An 18142-nucleotide genomic window follows, 5' to 3' on the forward strand; every position below is an offset into this window, starting at 1 on the left:
TTTAAAGCACATATTTGATCAGAAGGAACTTAACATGCGTCAAAGAAGATGGATGGAAACCTTAAATGATTACGATTGTGAAATCATCTATCATGAAGGAAAAGCAAATGTGGTAACTAACGCATTGAGCCGAAAGGAACATGAGAAACCCAAAAGGGTTCGAGCTTTGAGATTAGAACTACAAATATATTTAATCGAACAAATCAAGAAGGCTCAGAAGCAAGCGATTGAAGAAAATCATATCTCCGAGGAGAAGCGTAACGGCACCATTGATTCTTTAGTAAAATGAGAGGATGACATACTCAGACTTGGGAATAGAATATGGGTACCGATCGTTGGTGATTTATGTGAAAGGATCATGACTGAAGCTCATAAATCGAAGTACATGATGCATCCCGGTAGTGATAAAATGTACCAGAATCTTAAGCCCAACTACTGGTGGAGTTGGATGAAGAGAGATATTGCTTTATATGTTGCTAAGTGCTTAACATGTTTACAAGTCAAGGCTGAGCATCAAAAGCCTTCAGGTTTGCTTCAACAACCTGAACTTCCTGTATGGAAATGGGGGATGATAACAATGATTTCATTACGAAACTCCCTAAGACTACCCGACAGCACAATGCTATTTGGGTAATCATTGATAGATTGACTAAATCAGGTCATTTCATACCTATCAATGAATCTTATTCTATGGACCGATTGGCACGAATTTACGTGAACAACATCGTAGCATTACATGGTGTGCCATTATCTATCATATCCGATCAAGACAGTAGATTTACGTCTCATTTCTGGAATAGTTTTCAAAAAGCGTTAGGAACTCAATTGAATCTTAGCACTGATTATCATCCTCAAACTGATGGGCAGAGCGAAAGAACAATTCAAACGCTTGAAGACATGCTCCGAGCTTGTGTAATCGATTTAGGCGGATGTTGGGATGATCATCTGCCTCTGATGGAATTCTCGTATAACAACAGTTATCACACGAGTATTCAAGCTGCACCATTTGAAGCTTTGTATGGGCGAAAATGTAGAGCGCCTGTATGTTGGTCCGAAACAGGAGATAATCAAATATCTGGACCCGAGATCATCCAAGAAACAACGGATAAAGTGTTACAAATCCGTGAACGACTTAAGACGGCAAGAGATCGACAAAAGACCTATGCAGACATTCGCCGTAAGCCGTTGGAATTTCAAATAGGCGATAAGGTCTTATTAAAAGTATCACCATGGAAAGGAGTCGTACGATTCGGCAAGAAAGGAAAGTTAAGTCCTCGTTTTGTGGGACCATTTGAAGTAGTAGTACGAATCGGTACAGTTGCTTATCGCCTACCATTGCAACTTAAACGTCGAAGGCTAAAGTTAGTAAAGATACGATGGAACTCTCGAAGAGGACCCGAGTTTACTTGGGAACTAGAATCAGAGATGAGAAGGAAATACCCGCATCTGTTCTAAGCAAATCTCAAGGACGAGATTCATTCTAAGGTGGGGAGGATGTAACATCACGAAAATTTGGTCCAAATTTGACAAACTAATAAAACTTATTGACTAAAAATATTCATGGTAAAAGTAAAAAGAAAACTAAGACAAAGAATGGAATAAGCTTATGTTAAGGGAATGAAGTAAGGAGACTTCATCCCACATGGAAAGTGGTAAAGAAAAGAAATCACTTTATAAGGAGAGAACTTTCCATGGTAATGTTCTTAAGTGGCCAACCACTCTCCCTAATCCTAGCGGAGGGTGCGAAGCACCCGATGCGCACGGGCACAGGCACGGGCTAGAGCTCGGGTGAAGGGTGATGGGCACAATGTGGCGCTTTGATGGCGCACTTTGCACTTCGCACGCTCGCATCACTGCGAGCCACTTAAGAGCCGCCTTTGTATTTTTGGATGATGAGACGAAATCAAAGATATGGCAAGTTACTAAAAGATCCGGGATTAAAAATAAACAGAATTAAAGTTTTGCATCTTCGCGATACGCGAAGAATCTGAGTTGAATCCTTGCGATACGCGAAGATGCAGGACACGCGGCAGACCGTAGTGACACGTGGCGACACGTGGCAAGCCTACGCGGCGACTCAGCGAAGCTAGTGCAGCTACGCGATACGCGAAGTTGCAGGAAAATTTCTATAAATAAATCAGCCATGGGAGTGTTCCTCATTCATCCAACACACTCCATAAACACCTATATAACCTCGATAAACGTGCCATAACCCAATATGTCAATATCCTGTCATGTTTTACCTCGAAATGTGTGCCATAACCCTACCTAAATACTCTCTCGACTTACCTTCAAGTAGAAGTGCGGTCCAAGTAAAGCATAGACATTTCATATAAATAAGCTATTCAAGGTAGGGGTTCTGCCCGATTATTATATTATAGGTGGCTGAGACCCTAGTCAAGGATATAGCCTGTACCTTGATTTTATAAAAGTGGAAATAGATTTCATAAAGTGGAGATTATAAATAAAATAATACTTCTTTATTATATATAAAGATTTTTACAAATATTTCTTATAATAAAAGAAATTTGAAATATACGTTTCTTCATGAAGAAGAAACAAAGGTTATAAATGGTTAACAAAAGTAAGGACTAGAGGTCCTTATATTTTATAAAGAGATAAAATGTCAATGTAAAGGTTATGCAATCGGACTAAAGGTCTGAAGCTAAATCGTTGATCTAGTACTTATAAAACGTTATTCTCGTACTATAGGTCCGAGGTAACAAGACGAATCGATGAGAAACACCAAACAAGAAGAGAAGGTGAATACGTCCAACTTTTTATAAAACAAGTCTTAAATATTTGCATGGGATTATATATCCCTAAAACTTTATAAACAAAAGTAATACTGGCCCTCAGGATATTGTATACATTTGTTTGGATCCTTACATATGTGGGTAGACGGTGGGCACACCGCACCACACTTGATAATGCCTCCGTCACGTTGGGCCGGACCTAAGTAATGTCCGAGAGGGGATTATCTCGTGTATATTGATATTTGCTAAGACCTCCATGCTGCGGTATCGCTGAGAGGTTTCAAGTTAAACTGGATGTTTATAATAGTAAAATTAACTTGGTTGTTTCCTAAGCCACGATGGGCCGAGTCATAAGATACCCGAGGGGATAACCTAGTAACTTAAATGTTTTGTGTCAACGTGTTCACCAGCATGTGTTGCTGACGTATTTTTATAACTGTTTTACAGGTAATGGAGAATAGGTGTTTGGAGACAAGGAATAGCCGTTAGACGATCTGATGGCTCAATGAATATTTGATTATTAAAATAATGTAAATCTTGGTTTTAATTTCCAAACACTTTTGTATAAAACAAACGGGTGTTTTAAAATCCCGTCTTATAAATATAACAATATTTTATTAAGTCTTCCGCTTTAAAACCTTAAACTCTAATATATTTACAAAACAGGTACCAACGTTGGGTCACACGTCCAGGCCCTGAGCCAGAGTGTGACACCAAGTGATATATGTACGAATTCCCAAGAGATATCCGAGGCTGGTTGAGCTGATACTCGCGCTCCGCAGTAGGCACGCCCTCATGAAGGAAATCGAAACACACTTCCCCGTCAGAGAATCGCGAGGAAGGAGTTAGATTCCATTCAGGGACATGCCGGGCAAGCCCACCTTGCAAAGTGCGCCCCCTCTCCTCCCTCTCCGACTGATGTGGAGGCGAAGGAGGCACCGACACACGCTCGGAGGGCTCTTCAGTGTCCTGAACAGGAGGGGAAGGTGGCGATTCTGACGCTGTCAACTTCCCAGCACCAGCGGAAGTTGACCCTTCCTTTGATTTCCCCTTAGCAGCAAGCCTGCCGGGATCATTCTTGGAGGAAGGAGAGTCCAAGAGAATAACAGGGGCTGCATAAAAACAAAACACCAAATAAGCAGTTAAATAGTAAACACAAATCCATGGAAAAGTATATGCGATACCTTTAGTGCGAGCTACAACACGATCACAAAGACGAGTTCTCTTCACAACTAGAGAAGATGGAGGAGAAGGATCCATACCTTGCCTTCCACCAGCAACCACTAGAGGGACGTTGCTGGAAGAAGCCTCCTTCCTCATCCGATCAAAGGCTGCAAAAAAATCACGTATTAACATTCTGATCATAAAAGTGAATGTGCAGAACGCATTACCTGTCGCGAACAAGCCATCAGAAACCCGGGTTCCTGACTGATGTGTTGAGGAAACAAAAAACTATCCTTGGTCTTGTCAAGGATGGGAAGGTCCTTCTTCTCGCGGGCAGCAATGTGCATAACCCCAGGCACACCGACAACAAGGACAGACAGCAAAAGACCTTCAGCTGCGCGACAAATAAAAGTTAGGAACGACGATTAACCTGAAAAATGCTTTCACATATACTTACATCCATCTGGTTTCCGGAAGAAGGGCACATCATCCGGATAGGGCCACAAACGGCTCATCCCGGCCCTCACCAGAGCGGACTCAGGAATGGGGCGCATTGGGGTAGCAGTATGGGTTAACTACTGATACCACTCATGACTCTCGGGACGATCAACATATGGAAGCGCAAGCATCAGCTGATCGGGCGATCGCCAGTACATAGATAGAGGGATCACCTCTTCCTAAATCCAAAAGAATTTCTTGGTCCAATCCGGATCTAGGGGAGGCGCATTCGAAGCGATCACCTTCCGGTCAGTGGGCAAGCAAGTATACCAGCCGCCCCTATTATGCAGATGATCGAAAACAGCAAACTTATCGACTGTGGGCACGATGCCATGCGCTCGGCATGTAACGCTCGTTAATTCCGGTTTCAAGAATTAAAGCTTGTAGAGTATGTATTATTCTCAGGATTTATCCAACATTTCTCGAAAGCCTTTATGTCATTCCGGTACATTAAAGAACCTAACTTTTCCTTCCATTTGGCCTTACACTTCAAATTGGAGGGACTTGGATGTAACTATTTTATTTATATCATAAAACAAAACCCTAAACCCCTCCCCCCCCCCCCCCTTGCAGCAGCGATCGGCCGAAGAACAGCCCCCGCTCCCCCCCTCCCTTCTTTGCTTCGACTTTTTGATCAATTCCAAACTCCTAGAAGTAGTTCAAGGTATGTACTACAATCCCCAACACTCTTTTCATTCACCCCTAATCGTTTTGATGCTCAATTTTGCAATACTTTTCGTTGGACAGATTTCGGCCAAAGTGCAATTGACCCACTTCCCGTGGATAAAAATTAGAGTTTCTGGTGTAGAAAGTTTCCCAGGTATGGCATTTACATCATATTAAAATTTCGTGGCCATTGGAGGTGTTTAGGTCGGTCAATCGATTTTAGTTCGAAAACTAGGGTTTATCGGGTGTAGAATTGTCAATTGTTGAGTTTGATGCGTTAATCGATTGGATGACCAACCGAATCAGTTTGCATGGCCCTAGGGGAGTCTAAGGGCTGTGGGAAATTAATTTTTTGATACTCGGGGCTGATTTGGTTGGTGATTGGTCAATCGAGTCGGCGGTGCGCGAATTGTCGTTTAAATGTTAAATTGAGAGTTGTAAAAAGGAACCGTCAACCCTATCAACTCGGGTGACATAATTATGTTGTATGAAAAGTTTAAGATGGGAATTTGGTCCATTTGGAGCTGATTTGTTTGGCAATTGGTTTTAAGATTTATTACGCGCGTATTCGACTCGATTTGATTACCGGCGGGTGAGTTGTGCATCATGGTTAGCCCCGACCACGATCGTAGGGTGGATTTGGTTAATTGAAAGGTTTTAGGGGCTGAGGTAAAAATAATTGGGTATGGGTTGGTCCTCGGGCCAAGTTGTTGGGCCTCGGGCCAAGGTGTTGGGCTTGAACGGCCCATTAGGCAAGTGTGTCCTTACGGTCCAGTTTAGTGACGCGTTATGTGCAAATTACAGGCCCTTACTTGTGAGTGAGCACTTAGGGAGTCCTTAGCTCGTTGCTGGTGTTTGGTTGACCTCAGGTGAGTTCTTGATGCCCCGTTTAACTCTTTTTAAGTTTTGGGCTAGCATGCACACCTAAGCGATTTTGCTTGATGAAATGTTTTAAACTGTTTTGCATAGGCTTGCTAGTATTGGTAGGCCTTGGAATGTTATAGAATGTGTGTATGTATATATATTATTGTATGGCCAATATTTGGCAAATGTTGTCGTCGTTATCGACTACGGAATGTTACGTATGCCTACTTCGTGTTTGCATGTGTTGAATGGAATGTTACGTGTTAGGGTTGTACGTTTTCTCAGCCCTCAATGTTATTATTGAATGTTATATATATATATATATATATATATATATATATATATATATATAGGAATACACGTATAGAGATGTTCATACGTAAGGATGATTATTTATTAAATGTGATGACCTAACTGATGTATCTCCGTTACAGTTTTAAAACCATTGGAATGATTATTAATACTTTTGTTACTTATTTAAAACTTGAACTCACTCAGCTTAAGTTGACTTTGTGTGCATGTTAGTGTGAGTTTCAGGTTAGGAAGAGGATGCCTTATCGCTTAGACGTGCACGAAGCTACTTGGACGGTGAAGGGCATACGGGATTTGAATATTTTATTATTAAACATTTATTTTTAAAAAATTTATTTAAAGATAATTATGTTGGTTTTGGGAAAAATTCCCGGGTTTTGGGAACATATTTTATTACTTATGTTTTCCGTTGAATTTTACTCTGAAATTGGTTACTTAATGAAACGCTTGAATTTTTTTGTTTAAATATTTTATAAGTGTTTTGTATGATTACCAACTGTGGGGTTCCCGGGGTTCGGGGCCTTACACGGCAGTAGATTTCAAAATGGCGCATACGCACCATGGCCAACGCATGAAGCTGAGAGAGATGAATCATACTCCCAGTTATCAATTTACCCAGAAATTGGGTCACCGGAAATCGGAGATTTCCAGAGCTGAAAAATTCGGCATACACTAGCATCTTTCCTGCCGGAGGTCGGTTCGCCGTCGCACCGGAGGCAGGGTATTCTGGCCCCATTCTAGAGTGATGCCGTAGGCATTAACGATGGCCTGAAACTCCTTTATATCCCAATCGATAGCAACACAATCGACAATCTGATAATTGGACTTCAAAGATGTCATGTATTCAGCCAAGAATCGATTGCAACGAGCTATGATTGCCAGAAAAGAAAACGAGAAAGTTTTTCTGGATAATTGCTTCAACAATTCCGGCGATGAATATCTCAGTTTTTCAGTCCAAAGTGAGAGGTGAAAAAAGAAATCAACAGATATATATCATGGTAGCATTTAAGAGGTGAGATAATAAAACACAGCTGTCTACCAGTAAACGCGTGACACGTCAGACGGGAAAACAAAAGGCCGAAAATTTAAAATCCCAAGGTACAGCTAAAGCCAACTATCGCCTACTTTTGTGTAGAGAAGACCTGTCACGTCAGTTAATCCCCAAATATGATCGGCGACCTTTCAGTTCCACAGCAACGAGACAAACTGAACGTTTTTGCTGACAAGTCAGACATTATCGGAACTCAAAAATTACAAACAAGAACAAGAAAAAGACAGAGTCATAAAAACAGGCGGAAAGGTCACAAACAATTAGACCATCCGCGATCAGGATAGTCTTCCTGATTGATACAAAAGATTAGCAACACAATAAGTGAAAAAAATAGTTTCATTTCATTTACAAAAGATTTACAAAGGAAAAGAAAATACATGCAATAATATTACAACCTATTCCTAGTCCTCCTTGGGAGCTTCCTTGTCTTTAGCTTCCTCGAGCAGCCGATTCACGTGAAGGCGCAGTTCCCCAACAGCGGTGGGTTGATGGCGGTTCTCCTGAATATATTTCAGGATGTCAAAAGAAAGGTTATCAAAAGAATCCATCTGTGCATCGTATTCCTTTTGACAATCCTGTCCATGAAGCTCAAACTCGGAGGAAGGTCGTCCCTCGCGAGCCATGGAGTAACCTTCCGCGAAGCCAGCCTGGCGACCCACCCGCGACGAGCTGACCAATAGGTCAGCAAGGCAATCCCCAAGCTCAGGACCTTCCCTGATAAGCCTGACAATCTGACGAGACAAAAGTTAGCATGATATTCCATGAACACAAAAACTGAAAGTATTTACCTTGGGGATGCCAAACTTGAGGAGCCATTTCCTCTCGTCCGAGGCGTTGGTGAAGGCTTGCTCCAGACCCTCCTTCTCCTCGGAAACAGAAGCAAGGCGGTCATCTTTCTCCTTCATCTCAACCACGAGCCTCCGAACATCCTCGTCCCGGCAGCTATAAAGTCGACCTGAGTGGCTATCCGCTCCTTCAAAAGTTTGTTTTCTTCTTGCATAGCTAGGAGGGTAGCCTTTCTCTTCGTAGCCTCCACCTGGGCGGAATCCCTAGCCATCTCATCCTAGACCATTCGGCTAACAGCGCGCTCAAGGTTGGTCTGCCCAACCACCCAACCCTTGAAGACCTCACAACTAGTTGACAACACGTTAGCCATATGATAGCTAAGTGCTTGCGCCAAGCTAGCCTGAGTCTAGGAGTGTATCCTGTTACACTCAGAGGGTGGGAGGCAATGTTCAAATAATTCTTGGCACACACGCGGATCAGTAAAGAGCGCGTCCGGGCCAAGATTCCATGAAGGACGAAAAAAGGAATCCCCCTGATCCTGAGATAAAGGATTAGAGGCTTCCCCTTTTTCACCCGTGGAAACTGGGGGAGTCTCGGTTTTACCCTTAGGAGACACAACCTCAGTTTCCACCACTACCTCGGGTGGCGGCATATTTGCATCCTCGGGAGGTACTTCCTCGCCAACCTTCTCCTGCAAAACCTTCAGAGGCGGAGAAGGTGGATGCGGAACCGCAACAGCTTCCAATCCAAAAACACAAAGTTAGTGATATTCACAAGAATTAAGTAATCACACTTGCGAATACCTGCAGGTTAGCGGACGGTGGTCCTCTTCCTGACCCGGTCTTGGAGCCGGGTCAACTTTATCTTCTTAGGAGGAGGACCCTCCCCCCCCCCCCAACTTGGGAAGCCTCCCCTCCAGCGGGATCATCGGCACCCTTAATAGCCTCCCCTCCAGCGGGATCATCGGCAGCAACTGAGACCTCCGCAACAGCAGGATCCTCAGTGTCTTCATCAGCCTCCCCACCAGTGGGATAATCGGCATCGGAATCTTTATCAAGGCCAGATACAACAGCACTATCCGCCCTCTTCTTACGTCGAATCATATCTGCAATAGCACGCAATACGCCAGAATGAAAAATTTCCGGGGTACCGGGCAGGGAACCCTCACTAGTTTAAAATCCTCACTAGAAGAAAGGAGTATGGTCCCGTCCGGATGCATAATGGTAAGAGGTTTATGGTTTAGAATATACACACCTTGAGCCACTGCAAGCGTATTGGCCACAGGCTCGATGCGACCGCGGGTTGGGAACAGGAAGTTCCCATGAGTAGCCTCGAGAACAGGCCTCTGGTCTATCTCCAGAGGCATACGGAACATGTTCCCCGCAACAGACAGAAGAATAACTTCAAAAGGAGAGTTCCCTCCTACAGAGAAGAAAAACATAAATACAAGCAAAAGTCAAAGGGAACAAAGATGCAGGAACTTACTATCGTCATCCCAAGAAAAATAGGGATGCTCATTCGGGAATGGCCACAAGCGGCTCATCCCCACCTGCACCAAGGCCGACTCCGGAATAAAACCCATAGTGGTCGGAGTCCGTGTAAGCTTCACATACCACTCCTGGCCCTCTGTATCGGCAGCAGGAAGGGAAAATTTGGTAGTCAGTGAGTGGCGGGTCATGACCAACGGAATGACATCTTCGCTGATCCACAAATATTTATTCTTCCACTCATGAGCACTCCTCGGAGGCTCAGTCCCGATTACCTTCTCCTGCACGGCGAAGCTAAACCATATCCCGCAAACTTGGATTTTGTAGACCGCAAGGAAACGATCCACAGTAGGCTCTATCTCCAGAGCCCTACATCAAAACTCAAAATGCCAAAGCCTCATAATACCGAATGGATGCAACTAGGAGACGTGAATCCCAGATTCGCTCAAGAAATCACCAAAAAACTTGGTGATAGGCAACCGGAAATTGCCTGTGGTGAAAGATTCACCATACAGGGCGATCTTTCCGGCCGGTGGCTGATCAGCCGTAGAACCCGGAGAAGGGAGCTCCGGCTCCCACTCCGGCGCCAAGCCATACAGATTGACGACATACTCGAAGTCGGTGACCTTCCGGTTTATACAGATGTTCTTTACTAGTCCCTTAGATGAGTCTTTCTTGCCTTCCCGACCTCTCTTCTTCCCTTTCTTACCACCTGCCATTGCGATACAGAGTACAGAAATATGCAGAGAAAAAGGATGAAGGTGAACAGATTCAGGGAAGATTTTTGTAAGTAAATTGGGGAAGAAAGACGATTTCTATTATATATACACATCGCAATTAATGCGAAAAGAGAGGGGTCCATCTCACATGCCGAAACCGTCCAACAACAAGATGACGCGTTAGACGGGAACTTACAAAACAAAATAATTTTGAATCAACCGCCTAAAAATTCGTGCACCAACCTTGAGCACCGCTCCTGACACGACTCAGACAGGAGACTTCACATCTCAGACGGCAAAACAGTACCCCAGTCCAAAAGCAACAGGAATTCAAAGGGCTAGTAGTTGCAACCCGCGACAGAAGATAAAAGTCCATAATTTCACCCCGCGACATCGACTCACGGAAGCAACAATGGACTAGGGGGACTTATAGAGGGAGGGTAGCAAAGCTACCCACGGATCCCTTATCCGGCCCGCAGATCATCAAAAGACATCCGCCACCTACGGATCCATCACCCAACCTGCGGATCGCCAAAAGACATCCGCGCGAGGAACACGTGGACTGGTAAAGCCATCCACAATCCAAGACACGCTTTGTGGATCTCCATTATAACCCGCAGATGAGCATCCGCGGAAGGAATTCACAAACAACTCAAGGGACTCATCACACGAATGATCCCCACGTGATATGGAAGAGCAGTTGTAATAAACTACTTCTAGAAGATTCCCTCAAAACCTCCTGATAACGACATCGGCCAGTGGAAAGAGGACACCTGGACACGTAATGGCCATCCCACGACGTACACAGATAATGGCTACACCATAAACGGGTCCAGGCTGTCACATCCAAAAAAGGCTCAACACGTGTCCATTCAGGCAGAAAGGGAATAACTTGATAGTGACAACTCCACCAATCACCTTCCCTCCACATTCGGCTATAAATACAAAGATCATCTCTTCAAGGTATTCATACACACTCCCACGCCTTACGCAATATACCGGTACTCGTATTATTTCTGATTAAGATACAGTACTGATTCTCATGCCGGAGGGTGGTTACGGGAAGACCCCCCCCCCCCACTCTGTCCTTCCCGTAACGAGACTCAACGGTGTTCTGTTTTGCAGGTGCTAGCTTGGATTTGCCTCATAACGCTTCAGTATACTCACATCTGGGGAAATACCCGATCGGACTATCCAGTTTGATCTAGTGTTTCTTCATTAACAAAAGCATGTAAAATGTCATTACAAATGCATAATGAAAATTTAAGTCTAATAAATCTAAACTCATCTACTCATACAAACAATGTTTTAAATCTAAAGTTCATAACTTGTGTAATTTTTCAAGCACGGTCCATATTCCTTAATCAAATAAACTAAAACAATAATTCTAACTGTTAAACAAGTAATTCACTTAAACTACCTAAGTTGGAAGTTTGTCTATATTTATTGAGGGTTGGATTTAAAAGATTAAGGGGGGCGATTGCAAAATGTTACGATGTGTGTGGATGGGTGGGGGGGGCTCAAGTTTTGCACGTATCTGTAATATAAAAGAAAGACATGGGGGGTCTAAGATTTGCGCGTGTATATGATACTAGCTTTTGAACCGGTGTATTACACGGGATTTGTCAAATAATAAAAATAAATAAGGCCTGTTATTTAAAAGACATGAACAAAATTAAAGGTAAAAAGAAAATAAAATATATAGTACAAATAATAAAAAGTCTAGAATCTCAAATTTACAAATTCAAAAAAAATCTTTTTATATACAAAATTTGTCAATATTATTTTGACTAATTACCCATTGATAGCTATGATGAATAAGATGATAGATTAGAGAATTAGAAAGGAATTATAACCCATTTTTCAAAATTGTTTTGACTCATAACCCATGGATAGGTAGGAAATTAAAGATTTAGAAAGGAAATTGTTGGGACCAGGATCTTTGATCCTCGAAATTCAAGTATCATTAGCAATTGTCAGCAGGACTGAGGATCCTCAGAGGTTCAAGGATCCTCAACAGTCAATTTCAGTTATATTCTAATCTATTTTTTGCAGGTATAACACGTGCTCACCAGAATCCCTACTATTACGAACGAAGTGTTTTACTCAGTCTTCCCTTCTCGTGCACACTTCAAAAACGTTCAAGTTGAAGAAGTAAACAAACGTGGCCGGGATTATAGCATAAGTAGTTACTAGCCGTTGTAACTTACTTGTATATATATATCTAATACTAGCTGATCAACACACAACATTTTAGCACTGAGAGTTCATAGTAAACACTTGTATTCACGATCAGCTATTATTCCACCATTTGTAATCTTTTCAAGTTCAATATAATTGGTAGTGATAGTTTTCACTACCCGAGGTTTTTGTGCTGGTGGGATACTAGTTACCAAGGGTTTTTCCTCGTATAAATCTCTGTGTTCATCATTTATAACTGTTACTTTGATCGCATTAATCCATACTAGCACCAATCCTCACTTACGAATTTGGTTCATTGATCCTTAAACCGATTTTTAACCAAAACAATTTGGCGCCTACCGTGGGGCATTTGGTGCTTTAATCACAAAAACCCTTACCTTTATTCGATCCTTACTTTCACTCACTCAATGGCCTCCCAAGGAAAAGCTATTCCCACAACTGCTGCTTCAAGTGTCCCGGCTCAAGTGACTTTGCCACCGCTACCCGTTTCTACGAAGCCACAAAAGCCTATAACTGTTGCTCAGAAGAAGGAGACTGTTGTTTTCTCCGGACCAAAATCCACTACCATCTCCCAAACGATAACTGCTAACAATGATGTTTCTGTTTTGTGTTCACAGATGAAGAGCTATATGGAGCAGCAGAACAAGACCAACCATAGGATCCTCCATGAGATCGAGGAAATTAGGAGAACTAAAAAGACTGCTGAAGACGCAAGCCCCATCATGCTAAAAATGCTTGACTTTGGCACTCTGGATTTCCCGGGCCAGAGGTATCCAGCATACTCTCACCCTCAATAAGGATCCTCGAACCTCTTCCAGAAGAAATACCCTGACCAATACTTGCTAGGATCATCTATCCTTCAAGAAGGATCATTAGGTCAACCCCTAAGATCCTCCAATCACCATTTGCAAGGATCCTCGGCCTTCCAACCTGGTCCCTCAAGATTTTACCAAGGATCCTCCATCCACCAACCAGGATCCTTGGGTTTTCAAACAGAATCCATCATCCATTAGCATCCAGAATCCTACTATCCTTATTGGAAGGAATCCCTTAAGGAACCCCGATCCAGGCCATTGGAGGTCCATGAAGGCGATTTCATACCCATGCAAACTACAGCTCCTGCTGGACCAACTGCTGATGCCGAAACAATATATCCCAGACGCAGCTATGGAGCTATATCTTTTGATCACGTAAAAGGTAACATTTATGATAATCCGTCCTTTGGCACTGACCATGCTAGTATGTAGGATACTGGGATCAACCAAACCCTAGCCCGTGAGCTACAAAAGCTCAAGGATATGATATCGAGTGTGCCTGGAGTCATCAAACCTATTCTCGAAGTACCTGCAAGAAGCCACAACATATCCAGGTTTGCTCCACCAATTTGCGATGCCGAGATACCAAAATGCTTCACTGCTCTCAGTATGAAACTATATGATGGATCCACGGATCCTGAGGAACATGTAGCCTTATATCGCAAAAGGATGGAAATTAATCCAATCCCAGATAGATTGAAAGAAGCTTTCTTGTGTAAAGGCTTTAGCTCGACCCTCACTGGATCCGCCCTTAAATGGCTGCTAAGTCTTCCTCCTTATTCTATTACCTCATTTTCTCATTTAATCAATCTATTTAATAGTCAATTTTCATGCATTAGATCTTTCGAAAAACTAACTACTGATTTATATAGAGTTGTCCAACCTCGTGGGGAACCTCTTAGGCAGTTCCTTACAAGGTTTGGAAGAGAGGCCTTGGAAATTCCAAATTTGGATGTCCCGACAGCTGTTGAGGCATTCAAAATGGGGTTACAAAAGGACTCTCCATTTTATCAAGATCTTATGATGACCCCTTGCAGGAACTTAGATGAAGTTCGAAACAGAGCTTTAAGATTCATCAGGTTGGAGGAGGATCAAAGGATACAAGATAAACTAAGCACTCCGGTGAAAAATGAATCTCAAGACAAAAAACAAGGATCCTACTTCAGGAACAACAACTCTAAGCCATACAATAAAGCAAATGGCCAAAAGATCAATGTTGTAGAAGAGGAGGAGGACGATGAAGATTGTCCAAGAATATCTGATTATTGCTTCTCCGTAGATATGGGAGGAGTGATACTTGCTGTCAGGAACTTGGGCGACAAAGCAAGATGGCCAAGAAAAAACGAAAAGGCACCGCCCCCCAAAGACAAATCGAAATGGTGCGCCTTTCACGAAGACTTCAGCCATATGAAAGAGGATTGCATAGCCTTGAGAAAGGAGATAAGCTACCTCCTCAGCAAGGGTCACCTTAAGGAGCTGTTCAGAAGAAAAAAGCCCAGGAACCAGGATCCTGAACCAGTTCCGGAAAGGGCTGCTCCACCTCCCCCAGACGCTCAAGTTATCAACATGATCTTTGGAGGATCCGATATATGCGGAACCTCTTATTCGGCTGCCAAGAAGTACGCCAAAGAATGCAAACTGGAAAACGGTGAAAGGCCAATCAAGACTTCTACAACAGCCGAGCAAAGAATTATCTCCTTTGATGAGGATGATCGAGTCAATGTCCAGGATCCTCATCATGATGGTTTAGTCATTACTTTGTTTATTTCTAACCATTATGTACACAGGATACTTATTAATGGAGGAAGTTCAGTTAACATCATCCAACTAGAAGTACTTCGAAGGATGAATATCCATGAGGCGGAAATTGTCCCATGATCCTCAGTTCTTGTAGGATTCAGTGGGGAAACAAAGAATACATTGGGGGACATCAAACTACCCATATATATAGAGGGAGTAAATTCTATTCAAAAATTTTGTGTTATCGATTCTTTGTCTTGTTGCAATGTTATTCTTGGCAGGCCATGGATACACGAGATGAAGGCGGTCCCCTCCACTTACCATCAATGCTTGAAGCTACCTACCCCATGGGGGATAGCGAAGATCGAAAGTGATCAGCAAGACGCTAAGGATTGCTACACTTCCTCAATGAAATCTACAAAAAAGTTGAGGGAAGCATAGCAATTACATAAAATAAGGAGGAATGTCATGGAGACTAAGGAACAAGACTCTAAGGAAGTGGTCTTGCACCCTGAGGATCCTGACGGCAAAGTCCTAATAGGTGTTGAAATACAAGAGTCCATTGAGAAGGATCTAATATCCTTCTTACAACAAAGAAATTCAACCTTTGCGTGGAAGCACGAAGATATGACAGGTATTTCTAAAGATATTATAACTCATAAACTTGGAATTGATCCTTCTTTCAGGCCTATTCACCAAAAAAGAAGGAAATTTTCCCCAGAAAGAAATGCGATCATCCAAGAAGAGGTACAAAAACTACTAAAGGCAGGTATGATTATAGAAGTAAAATATCCAAAATGGTTAGCCAATATGGTTGTAGTTCAAAAGAAAAACGGAAAGTGGAGGGTATGTGTCGATTTTACTGACTTAAATAAGGTATGTCCCAAGGATCCTTTCCCTCTTCCCCACATTGACTCCATGATGGATGCTACTGCAGGGCATGAAATGTTGACCTTTATGGATGCTTCCTCAGGATTTCAACAAATCCAGATGGAACCATCTAATCAATAGGATACAGCGTTTATAACCCCTACGGGCATATATTGTTATATTGCTATGTCGTTTGGTCTTAGAAATGCAGGTGCCACATATCAAAGACTAGTCAATATGATGTTCAAGGAACAATTGGGAGATACCATGGAAGTCTACATCGATGACATGGTGGTGAAATCAAAGAAGGCAGAGGATCACCTCAAGGATCTGGAAGTAACATTTGACATCCCCGACAAATACAACATGAAGCTAAAACCTGCTAAATGTGTATTTGGTGTCAAAGCCGGAAAATTCTTAGGATATTTGGTAACCAAAAGGGGGATAGAGGCGATTCCAGAGCAAATCCAAGCCATCTTAAATCTCAAGTCTCCAACAAACGTCAAAGAGGTACAAAGATTAATAGGAAGGGTGGCAGCACTTAACAGGTTCATATCGAAATCCTCAGAAAGATGTAAAGATTTTTATGACATCCTGAGGAAAAACAAAAAATTCGAATGGACGGAGAAACATGAAGCTGCTCTCACCGCTCTGAAGGATTATTTATCCTCAGCCCCCGCTTTAATGAGACCTATAGATGGAGAATCATTGATCCTCTATCTAGCCGTCTCCCTCACTGCCTTGAGTGCGGTGTTGGTAAAAGATCACGAAGGTAATCAACATCCAATTTACTATGTAAGTAAAAGTCTCCTCGATGTCGAATCCAAGTACTCTCACCTAGAAAAACTTATTCTTGCTCTAATTTTGGCTTCAACTAAGTTAAGACATTATTTCGAAACTCATACTATCGTTGTAAAAACTAATTATCCCATAAAAAATGTCCTTAGAAAACCGGAAATATCGGGTAGAATGGCCAAATGGGCTGTAAAATTGAGTGCATATGATATTAAATATGAGCCTAGGAATGCAATTAAGTCACAGGCACTGGCAGAATTTGTGGCTAATTTCAGTAGCGATTTAGAAGAGCAAGCCAATCTTGAAGTTCAATAGCTTGAAGAAACCAAGGATCCTTGGACACTCTTCACTGATGGAGCCTCAAATGTCAAAGGAAAAGGATTGGGAGTACTACTGAAATCGCCACAGGGGGACATACTACCCCATTCGGTAGCTTGTGAATTCCAAGCCACTAACAATGAGGCAGAATATGAGGCACTTATCGCAGGTATACAACTAGCTAAAGGTATGAGAATCAGATATCTTCAAATTTTTGTAGACTCTTTATTAATTACTAATCACTTTAATGGCTCATATGCAGTCAAAGGTAAGAAATTAATTAAATATTTAGATATAGTAAAGGATCTTGCAGGATCCTTCGATTATTGTACAATTACGCAGGTACCAAGAGAAGAAAATGCTGGGGCCGACGCCTTAGCAAACCTGGCTTCAGTTTTGAAGCTCCCAGAGAACATAAAAATTCCTATCATCCACGTCCTATCCCCTGCCATTGAGGAATGCCAAGCAATAGAGATAAACGGGAGCCTAAACACGGATCCTAAGGATCGTTCCCTTGATCACTCATCCTGGATCCTTCCGATAATAAAGTACATTCAAGATGGAGAAATCCCGAAAGAAAAGAACCCCAAAACATTTAGAGCCAAGGTATCACAATATACTATTGTACATAATATGCTATATAAGAAATCCCTTGCAGGTCCATATTTAAGGTGCATCGAAGGATCCGAGATCCAAGAAGTACTGAAGGATTTCCATGAAGGAAATTGTGGCAACCATACAGGGGGCAGAGCATTATTCTCAAGGATTCTAAGAACCGGATACTTCTGGCCTACAATGAAGAAGGATGCTATGGAATATTCTAGGAAGTGTGATGCTTGTCAGAGGCACGGCAACATTCTGCATCAACCAGTAGAACCCTTATACCCTATTGTCTCTTCGTGGCCATTCATGAAATGGGGAATGGATATAGTGGGTAAACTCTCTACAGCTCCAGGAGGAAAAGTCTTTATGTTAGCAATGATAGACTATTTCTCTAAATTGATCGAAGCTGAGGCTTTCCCTCAAGTTAGGGAAAAGGAAGTTATATCCTTTATCAAACGTAACATTATAACTAGATTTGGAATTCTTTCTGAAATTA

The 18142-nt window shown here is 42.4% G+C and overlaps 1 protein-coding gene across 1 annotated transcript; it reads left to right on the forward strand.

Annotated features, from left to right (window-relative positions):
- Positions 1–14601: 14601 nt before the first annotated feature.
- Positions 14602–15434, forward strand: LOC143544210 (uncharacterized). The gene is made up of 2 exons (XM_077036358.1): positions 14602–15036; positions 15342–15434. The coding sequence occupies exons 1-2, from the start codon at positions 14602–14604 to the stop codon at positions 15432–15434; spliced, it is 528 nt and encodes a 175-aa protein (XP_076892473.1).
- Positions 15435–18142: the final 2708 nt, after the last annotated feature.

This window comes from Bidens hawaiensis, unplaced genomic scaffold, assembly GCF_021521415.1.
Source record: "Bidens hawaiensis isolate Kalapana, Puna unplaced genomic scaffold, B.hawaiensis_p1.1 tig00013494_1, whole genome shotgun sequence".
Lineage (NCBI taxonomy): Eukaryota > Viridiplantae > Streptophyta > Magnoliopsida > Asterales > Asteraceae > Bidens > Bidens hawaiensis.